Source organism: Nanorana parkeri, unplaced genomic scaffold (assembly GCF_000935625.1).
Source record: "Nanorana parkeri isolate BGI_ZX_2015 unplaced genomic scaffold, ASM93562v1 scaffold355, whole genome shotgun sequence".
NCBI lineage: Eukaryota > Metazoa > Chordata > Amphibia > Anura > Dicroglossidae > Nanorana > Nanorana parkeri.
This window is the reverse complement of record NW_017306623.1, coordinates 418,172-429,202: the sequence shown is the minus strand read 5'-3', so window position 1 is coordinate 429,202 and position 11,031 is coordinate 418,172. Positions and strand designations below refer to the sequence as shown.

Here is an 11,031-nt window from a genome sequence, read left to right as displayed (position 1 = left end):
GGTGGGGTGGGGGGGTGCATAGTACCTCTGGCTCCAGCTCTGTCCAGTGTCCCGCCCGTTGATGTCACTGGTTGCCAGGAGCTGGGCAGCTTGCCAGCCGGAGCATTCCACCCAGCTCCTGGCAACCAATGACGTCAGTGAGTTGTGCTAAGAACTGTTGGGAACCTGGGACGCTCTGGCCAAAAAGGGGGCAGCAGGCACACCTGCCACCCCCACCTTGTGACCCAGTGAGATGCCGATTGAGGCAACTGCCTCAGGCTCCCTAATTATAGGGATGTCCCTGTGTGTGATATACCAGCAGAGAGTAGTAAGTCAAGATTCAAAGCCCAATTAGGCTAAGCCTTCTTTTAAAAAATGAACATAGATTTGCTAATCATTGTGTCAAGGCAACACCATCAATAAAGTTAAGTGACATTCCTATACAAGGGCTATAAATGATAGGGTTCCATACAATATTTAATGCAGCAAACTCAGTTGATCTATATATATGATAAAGCCTTTAGGGCTTGTTCACACCAGATATATTGGGCTGTGCTTGACAGCCTTGACTATTGCCATCCCAACACATACATAAGGCAATTTTCTTTGTGACGTGGTTGCTGTTGCCTATGAGCCTTTCAAAATGCTCAGCCAAACCAAAAAACATACCAAACCCATTTATTGGTCAAGGTAGCCTTTGTAAAAAGTAAAATACAATATAGCAGAATTAGGCAACCATGGCACTCCAGGTGTTGTGGAATTATAAGTCCCATAAGGCATTTCAAAACTCTGACAGACACAGGCATAACTCTTAGAGGCATGATGGGATTTCTTTCACAACAGTTGGAGCACCATGTTTGCCTTACCCTGCTCTATAGTCATGATTTTTAAAAGTAAAATCAGAACAGCCACCCATGATACGCTTATCAATAAGCATATTTGGGCGAAACAAACAATAAGCCACAACTTTTAATGTATTTCAAAAATTGGGTTTGTCCCACCAAAGCTACAGTCACATCTACTTTGTCTGTTTATGTCAGCATATGCAGCAGTTTATAGGAGCATACTGAACTGCTGCTATCTACTTGTAGACCGGATTCTGTGCTTTATACTGTATATACATTGTAACCATGTTAACAAACACTAAACACTGCTGCATTCCAAGATTTCTAACATTGATTAATCCTCTCTAAATGCATCACTTACCCTCTCGCCTGCTAGTCCTTGCTCTCCGGGTAATCCTTTAGCTCCCCTTGGTCCTTTAGTCCCCTAAGCAATAAAATAATAAAGCCAAAAATAAGAAGAAATGAAAGAAAAAAAAGGATTTATAGCTAATGGGAAACAGAGGAGACACAGGAAACAGCTGCAGATGATTGCAGTTTAATACACATGCTGGAGTCCAGCGGGAATCAAAAGCAGCTCATCAAGTTTCACTGTGGACATTTGTCCCCTGAATTGTGGCATCAACCAGAGTACACTGTACTAAGGCACAACATGTGACACAGCATGGAACCCATCATTACGGAGGGCATGAAGAAGTATTTTCTTGCTTCAAAATCTGGTGTTAATTTTCTAAAGTTTAGGACAAGAAGTGCATAGTGTATACGATTCCAACACTCTTTGTATACTTTACATGTAAACTTAGTTGAACATGCCATTTCTCCAACTATCTCCTTTTCTTGGCTATGCAGAGGAGACTGGGACATCTGAAACTTGAGTTCCAGTGGACTGATTCCAGTAAAATAAGATTACATTATAAATAATGTGCATCTGAAAACATCTGCAAATCTAAAATTTGGATAAAGCAAATTATGTACTAGTCAGACTTTGCCCAGATATGCCAAAAACACATCCACTTCTAATCAATTCCCAACCCTCTTACGGTCTCATAATAGGGACACTCTATCAGATAGGCAGGGCTGTCCCTCTTTCACTTAAACTGAATTGGTTTTCTCCCATGTCTTACCTCTCTCCATAATACATTTTCACTTACATTGTGTTTCAACAAACTGCAATAATTCTCCCCTTGTAATAATAATTTATTTTATAGCAACAGCATTTTCTACTGAGACATCTCAACTGTTGCCTAAAGTACCTACTGGCAGTGTATTCATCACTAAATTATGCACAGACTTTAAAGCGTATTTCCTAATTTGCAGTCAGGTTTGAGAAAGCCCTTTAATATGTTGTATGTGTTCCCATACACACAGCATTCCTAAAAAGATTTCAAAAATGTAAACAAAAAAAAAAATTCAACATTTTATGGCTGATTGTCACAGGAATAGGAGGTGAGGGGAAATCTTCCAATGGGTGCACCGTCTAGGAGGGGATATTCCTTCACTTTGGAACCATGTCTGTCACTTTTTGTTTTGCTTCTGGATACAGACATAAAAAAAACCTAACAGACAGGTTTTCACAAAAGGGTTAAGAGTTTGGAGAAGACAGAAGTGAACAATCTAGGACAACATAGCTGATCTGAAAAATTCTCCAATTCAGCTCACTTTTCAGTGGGGATGCACCGATAGTACTTTATCGGTATCGAGTACCGATATTGGCACCCCAAGATACCATGAGCCCGGCTTCCCGGCCGATCAGGTAGTAGATTGGCTAGGACAAATCAGGAAGTGGGCGGCAGGTCATTACCCGCCCCCGGCTTCCAGATTGGCTGGGATGCTGGCTTCACACCCCCTCACGTGGAGCACCCCCTACACCAAAAAAAAGTGTGGAATCCCTCCTAAAAATCTTACCAAATTCTTGATCCGAGCAGCAGCCGGGCATAGCAGAAAAGGGAGGATGCTCTCAATATGGGGAGGTTGCTTTGCCGGGGGGGGGCCCCCATGTTGATGAAGACAAGGGCCTCTTCCCCACAACCCTGGCCCGGTGTTCTGTGGGCAGTCTGCAGAGGGTCATGTAATTGTGTCTTCCTGCATTTAATCTGTCCTTGTCATGGGGTACTGCATTTATTGTATTGGATGCCATTGCATCTTCCTGCATTTATTCTGTGCCATGTCATGGTGTCCTGCATTTCTTCTGTCCCATGCCATGGTGTCCTGCATTTATTCTGTCCAATGGCATTGTGTCCTGTATTTATTCTGTTTTATGTCATGCAGTCAACTTGAATGTAGTCCTTAATATGTAATATTGTCCTCATATAACATGCTGTGTATGTAGTCCATAATATGTCATGTTGTGCATTTATTCTGTATCGTGAATTGTTACTCCTATTTCCTCATTCGCTATCATTTCATGCTGTCCTCCAGCATCTATTATTTCTCGTGTAAGTATTTCTTTGTTTGTTATGCTGTCAGTCTGCATTTTTTTTACATCGCATAAACTGTGTAAAACTGTGAGCATGTGATTATCTTTCCTTTAATGCTGTCTTATTGCATTTTACTTTCCCCTGTTAACCTGTCACCCTGCTTTTATTTAGCTTTTATCCTGCATCTCCATGTCTTGCTGCCATATACACTTTTAAGTTTCTACAGTTTCAGGCTACTCTCCCATCTCTCTGTGATGTTATGCTCCCCTCCTGCAGAGTCATAATTACTGTCAAGCAACCCTTGATATATAGCTTGGAAGCAATGTGGGATTCCTACTGGACTATGTCCCCTGCAGCTCCCATATAACAACTCTTCTGATGGCAGGAGAGCAGAACGTTCAGTAAATTGGGCAACACCATAGCAAGCAGTGAACAGAAGATTTTTTTAAATTGCAAAATTAACAATAAAGTGCAGTTACCATAAAAACAGCTAGATTTCAGCTATTAACGATTTAGTATAGTTAGTTATAGGTCCGTTATTCTAAACTGATTTCTGACTGGTTGCCTTGTTTTATAGAACACAGCTCGTCGGGTATCCTAAAATATGCTAATATATATTTTCTTCAAATAGAAATGTATTTACTCCCAGTGTCTCCGCACACAGAGGCAAATTTTTTCTGTTAAAATTTCAGATGTGATTTTCTTTCCTATTTTCACTTAATATTGAACATAAAAACTTAACACGCATAGCAACAAACATGTTTGATTTCAAATTATTAGAATATAACATCACACACTATACAAATTTATTGTTAAAAAGAATACATTTTCTTTCACATCCAAATTTTATGCAACGTGGCATGTGCAATAGCTCACAGCTTTCCCTATTTGGAGGGCCAATCCTACTTTGGAACCAAATCCCTCTGTCTCTCTTTCCTCTCCAGTTGCTCCTCTTTTTGTTCTACAAATTATGTAACTTCCAAAGTGTTATATTAAAGCCCAACATATTATTCCAATTGTACTACTGTAATGCAATCAGGTTGCATACACAGTAACAAATATGGGCATTTTTTTTTTTTTATTCTTTTTTTTTGCTGCAGAAAAGAGTTAAAACACCTTTGACTAGCAGAACGAAAGTGGGGCCTCAATGCACACAGGACACAGCAGTCCGGTTATCCAGCAATCCGACACATCCTCCTGCACACTGCTCCAATCAACAGCGATCAAACTACCTGAGGAGCATTGTCGATTGGAGCAGTGTCCAGGGTGGGGGATGTAGAACTACTGGAGACCGAGACCGATATGCTTAAATGTCTGCAACTAAAATGAAATACAAGGATCTTATTTTTCTTGGCTTTACTAAAGATCACAGAGATTGAGAAGAGCATCCACAATGTGTTCTATAGCCTTAAATGTAACAAGCTAGCAAATGTTTTTTTTTATCAAAACACCCACAGCATAAAAACAAACCCAAGCAATTATTCAATGGTAAGATAGTAAGCTTGAAAATACAGTGTTTAGACAGTGGAAGGGTACATGGTTTGAAGCAGAAACAACTTGCAAGGCAGTAGTTCTGAGTAGCTTGCTAGCATCATACCCACAATTTAGGTAATGTTCTGCAGTGGCTCTTATGTACAATTTTTGCCCTCATGATGTATTATGAATACAGAGATGCATTAATTACCATTTGTGTGTTTGTTTGTTATTGTATGACCAAGACATTTTGATACAAAATTTCCTTCTTGGGTCCCAGTACAGTTTTTTTAATGTGGGTCCTCATTTTAAAAACTTTAAGAACTCCTGGTTTGACTGATTAGTTTCTGGGCATCCCTTTTTTATTGTCAGTGTATGGAGGTGTGGAATAGTTATGTCAGCTTACTCAATTTTTGTGAAATTTGGGAGGTATAGAATGTTTTGAAGTACATCATTGACATACCAATGTACCTCTGCTATGTATGTGTTACATATTACATTAATTCTGTTTGGTGCAATATTTTATTTCATTTCTTGTAATTACTCACCTCGGGCCCGCTGGGTCCTTCATCTCCTCTGTATCCTTTGGCTCCTTCTGGCCCTACTTCACCCTATAAAAGAATACAGAATTAGGACCATATAAAGCAACATAAGCCACAATAAACTTCTAGAGGTTAAAAACATGAAAAAAATGTGTCAATTAAAAAGAAAAGTTTACTTAACAAAACAGGATTATTTTCCTTTTGCTTGATACATTGTGAAGAATAAAAGGGGTATCGGGGAAAATGTACTCCTATCTGCACACAGAGAATTATTTCTTGGCTCAGTCCTAAAACATATACACATTTCTTTACTTAATGAGACCATGAGGAAAAGTGCGATGACTGTGCCAAGTGCAGTAATTCATAGCAATCATAAATCAGGCTAAACGATGGGATATCAGATAAAAGCATTTTTATAAACTTCAACCCCCAACAATAGTCACTAGGAGTTTAAATTGTAATAAATGTAACGGCAAGTTCTTTAAAGTATATGTAAAGTCAAATTTTGAATAGCGTAGGAAATGGTTAAAATCCTGTCATTGATTTTGCTATCTGTGTCCCATTGGGGAGAATTTCCTTCACTTTGCGACCTGTCAACAAACAGGATGTGAGAGGAAATCTCTCCAAAGGAACTGAAATTTCATATTAGACCGTTGTCCCAACTTCCCTAAACAAGTGTCTCTACTTTTAAAATTTCCCATCTATTCCTGTTTTGGTGACAACTCCAAATGTTTGACTTTCTGTCCGGGAAACAATGGTCACCAGAACAAACAAAGAGGTTGAATCGCTCCATCAATGAAGACAATAATAAATATTTAAAATAGATTCAACTCTTTCCTATCCCATCCAAAACTATAAAACAAAGGTTTGCTGTAGTGACGCCTAATTAATGTCTTTATCCTGTTGGTCTTGGAGATTGGTACATAATGTTCAGTTATTCCTTAATGGTAAAGCATCCTTTGGTGACCAGACTGAATCAAAAGCCTCTGCACTATTTAGAGGTTACTGGAGGATAGGCAGTGATACAATTTAGACTTTTCAAGGATAACAATCTCTGTTCTCTTTTTGTTAATAGTTTTATACTTAAGTACTTCCCATCCTATATATACCCCCCCCTCCTTGACAAGCATTGGCTATGCAGGTTGGGATAGTTATTCTGCCCTAATAATAGTACTCCTTTCTCCTTTTTGGGTTTATTGAGGCACGCTGTAGCTCACCAGCATAGTGAGATGGACTGCAAAACCCAAAGGTCCTTCAAGGGCTGCAGCAGGATAAGGAGATTAGTAGAGGGGCTGTAAAAAGGATGAGCAGTTGGCCAAACCTAATTAAATGTATTGCTATGCTTTCTAGAAGCTTATAACAGCTGGTAATACAGCATATTTTACTTTACATTTGCCTTCCGAATAAAAACTCTGCACTTTAAATTTAATCTCTTCATAAATCTAGCCAGTGTAAACTGACATAAACTGGTACAGGTACTTTCTTATTTCTTATATCAACCATATTTTTTAAACTTTGCACTGGCTAATTGAATAGCCAGGGAATTAAGTTATCTGGCAGTTCAAGAGGGGATAGGATAAATCATAGCTAAACTAGAAAACCTCTGTAAGTTTTTTTGGATTAAAACATAGAAAAATCATTGCAATTATTAAACCTTTGATTAATGAGCCTCCTCTGAGCCAGCATATATAATGTTAGGTGATTACTGACATTTAAATCCGAATTCCAAGCAGATGGAAAAAAAACCTACCAACTTTAAAAATCTATTTTTATATGCAGCGTGTTATTATTATTTCTAAAATCAGTTTTCTGTTATTCCCAGAAATGGAGCACTTTAGACTGGAAAAGGGTGGAAGGGGTAGAAGTCAGCCAGGCTCTGCTGCAGGACCAATGTGCGAACAGGAGCATAGAGTAGATTGACGAATAATCATTGTTCTGCTGCTCCTTCACTGTCCAATCAGCAGGCTGAAGGGTCTGTTCTTGGTAAAGCTATGCTACTGCTGCAGTTGAGGTTATGGATATGACTATGCTGTTTGGTAAGAGAGCCTGAATCACAGGATTGGCTAGGCAGAATTAGAAGTTATTTGGCAGATATAACAGTTCCCATACATGTATTTTAACAGTATATTCAGTTGCTTGTCTGTAGTTGAGCTTTAACAAGTCCACTTTCTACCCTTAAAAAGAAGCACAGTCACTCAATCTGTATTATTTGTACTTATAGAAGCACTGTCTGCTGCAGCAATTTGAGACTTCTAACCTAAAGCAACAAAATTCTGCCAGAAAATCAACACTTCCCAGAGTGTTGGATCACGAGACTTCAGGGCAACCCACATGGATGCCCCATCTTCACCTTGCTACCTTTATTATCATAGTATTTTAGCTGAAAGTATGAAAAAAAACCCTCCGAAGATCAGCACCAAAAGATGTTGCATACCAAGCTCACTGTTAGACCCCATTCACACTGAGCTACAATATATAGTGCAAGTTTTGGCAGTCTATCAAAGTCTGTTGGGCAGCGGTGTATTTACCTTTTGTGCTGCCCTAGGCAAAGCAGCAACGTGCTCATCCTGGAGGTTTGTACTTGCAGCAAAAACACATTCATAACGTGGGGGCTGGAAGCGGGAAGGTTTGGGGCTGCTATAAGTACCTATGGATTGTCATCCTGTGTTTAGTTGTAAAGGCAGAATGTGGTCACAGGGTCTCTTTAAATTTAAATTAAAAATGATGCTAGAAAGGCTCAGAATTGCATAGCATATGCTGACACTATGGGGTTGATTTACTAACCTTATAAACACACCACGAACATGTATACACCTCTGTAGTGTGTTCCCTCCCAGCATGATCTATGGGTGGAATCTAAACACCTTTGTAGTGTGTACACACCCAGCAGGTGTGTTGTGCAAAGCCCTGCAAGGTGATGTTGTGTAAATTAGCTCTATGTTGTGTTGCTTGCGTTGATGAATGTAGGAATGTAAATGCATGAGCTAACCATTTTTGTCTAAACTGTGAAGCAGCATTATATATGCATCATGTGCATGATTTTTCCATACATGGCATTAGTGGAAATATGCTTGTAGAGACTTTTTGGTTGATAAATATGTTTTGCTGTGTGAAAATCACACGCACCTGGTGCGTGCATGTGTTTAGGTTAGTAAATCACCCCCCATAACTTTAAAATCCCAATTTTTCAACTTTTTCATTTTAAAATCAACTCTTTCAGATCAGTACAGACTTCACAGTTTGGTATATATCTTTTAACAAAACATAAACATCTTTTTACGTGTCTGAGTTGAATAACATATTTTCTTGGTAAGATCTGAATGACCCAATCTTTGAATTTATATAAGTGAGTAATGTACCATTTAGTAATATATTTTCCACTGAAAATAAACATATTGTAATAAACTTATCACAGGACTTCTGCATATAGAATGCAAAGACTGCTTGCTGCTACCTTATTAACACACTAGGCAGGGGGGGGGGGTTCCCCGATTTGGGTCCAGCAGTCAGAAGGGATGGGGGGATGGGGCAGGTAGGGTCAAATGCCCTTTCCCCAGACAACACCAATAGAGTTACTCTCTCAGTGTAATCTGCAAACATTGGATCCTACATGAATGAATCTTGCATTTAAAAGCACACACGATTCTGTTTGTTTTTTTCAAGAAGCAAAAGGTAACCTTAGAACTGGTAGACAGTAGCTGTCATTGTGCCTCCTGAGCAAATGTATAAGATGATGTGCCTCAACTTGAAGGGGCACATTTTGCATCTCCACCTTGGCCTGTCAATGCATAATTTATTTAAAAATAATAAATAAGTAAAGTTCTATGTAGGATGCAATTGCTGACTTTCTTCTTCTAATGCTAGTTGCAGGGCTGTATCTGACTTAAGTAATCTATAAGTCACTGATCTTAACCAAGTATGCAGCAAGCAGGGTTTTAGTAAAGTCAAAACTTCTAATTTGTACACTTGTTCTGGATCACTGACTCTGAGAATAAAGGCAGAGTCAGTACGACAGCTAGGAAACTGGCATTTTTAGAAGTGGAGGTAACCATGTATTTGATATACAGTATTTAAGCACAGGTTTGTTCTTTCTTAAGTAAAATGTATCCAATGTGTCTCCCAATAGATATATTGGGACTCTTTCATTTACCAATGTAATTGTGATTCTGTAAAGCCAGTCTTCTAATCATTCTAATCATGACAGCATAGCCTGGTCCTCAACCTGCAATGCAGCAGCACAGATTGGCCAGGAACTTACCCAGCCTGTTGACTGAACGATATAGGAGCAGAAGCTAGCTAATCAGATCATTTCTGAGCTCACTCTGCTCTTTTGTTTTGTCAGCACATCAAAATGAACTGCTACAGAGACTGGTTTGCATACTAGTGCTGGCCCTTCCACTCCTAGTTTTGAGTTCTGTAGGGTAAGCAACAAGTTTCCTTAAAGGCCCACTTTCCCCTGCATATGCTTTTTTCTTTTCTTTATTTCCCTATTGCTCAATTCTGCCACCTGGAGTGAAGACATAGCGATGAGTGCGGAAGTGGCAAATCACTAGGATGCAGCTCTGCCAAGTAGGTCAATACTATTAACTGTGTAAGCTCCGAGCAGAGAAGTTGGGGCTCTTCTTCTATTTTCTGTGGGTGAATGGAGCAGCAGGGGTGCAAAGGGAAGGGAGGTACAATCAGTTGGGCCTACATGAATGTAGGGGAGCAGTTGCTGCAGTGAGACCTACCAGGGTGCATGATAAGGATGTAGGACTGCTGGTGGGAGCCTGGGGGGAGAGCTCGGGCTGAGACAGCTGTGAGCCTGGCAGGAGAAATATGGGGCAGAGCCTCAGGAAGAAGGCCAGAGAGGGAGACCCAGAGCTTGGCATGTTGCCTTTTACCTGACCTCACCTAGAAGATGCAGTCTATCTTCAATCCACCTCCATCCTGAACATAAAAACAGACATAAAGGAACAGACTGTGCCTTGGAGGACTTTATTAGAACATATGAGATACATATGGGACATCACTTTTAGCTGATTGTCATTGTTTTCTTGTGCTAATGAGAGTGGAGTACCAAAAGTGTCAAAAGGGAGCTAGATTGCATATTCCCCCTAGGAATTACAAACCTCTGAGGCTTAGATAGGGGCTAAGATTCATGGTAAGGCCATTCTTCTGTATACTTTGCTGTTACTTGAGATTACTTGTGTTTATGTTATATACCATGCTAAAACTGTCTTTGTTCCTTTTGTTTAACCCAAAATTCCCTTACAGAGCTTCTGCCTGTTTCAGGGAAGCCTAGTCAACTGTTACTGCTGTGAACTGCTGTGAATGTCAGGTGAAGGTACAGGAGTGGCAGAAGGACCCAAACACATCCAAACACGAAGTGCGTAGTGCTACATAAGTTAGGGGAAGGAACCACAGCATGTAGTGGGAGGGGCAAATATTCACACCACTGGAGTGTCGAAAACCTGCAGCAGCCAGGAATCGGCAACACAGCTGTGTTTTAACACATGAGTCACCCACCCTAAAGGTAAGAGTATAGCTTCTTCTTAGGCTTGTCTTATTTGACTTTTGAACCTGTAGTGATAGGGTCACTTTAAGGTGTGTAATTGGCTCCTGTTCTCTACATTTCTCCATAAATTGATATTTTAGTTAAATAAATAAAAAATAATAATTTCCTGAAATAATTCTCTCTCTCTCTCTCTCACACACTCTCTCTCTCTCACTCTCTCTCTCTCTCTCACTCTCTCTCTCTCTCTCTCACTCTCTCTATCTCTCTCTCTCTCTCTCTCT

At 39.9% G+C, this 11,031-nt stretch overlaps 1 protein-coding gene across 2 annotated transcripts in view; it reads right to left on the bottom strand.

Moving 5' to 3' along the window:
* The window catches only part of COL6A1 (collagen type VI alpha 1 chain), a 48,518-nt gene that overhangs the window by 9,351 nt on the left and 28,136 nt on the right, over positions 1 to 11,031 (bottom strand). For both annotated transcript variants that reach the window (XM_018558741.1, XM_018558742.1), the window contains 2 exons: positions 5,260 to 5,322; positions 1,186 to 1,248 (listed from right to left, as the gene is read on the bottom strand). In XM_018558741.1, coding sequence (XP_018414243.1) covers positions 1,186 to 1,248; positions 5,260 to 5,322 — 126 coding nt within the window. The remainder of the gene's footprint in view (positions 1 to 1,185; positions 1,249 to 5,259; positions 5,323 to 11,031) is intronic.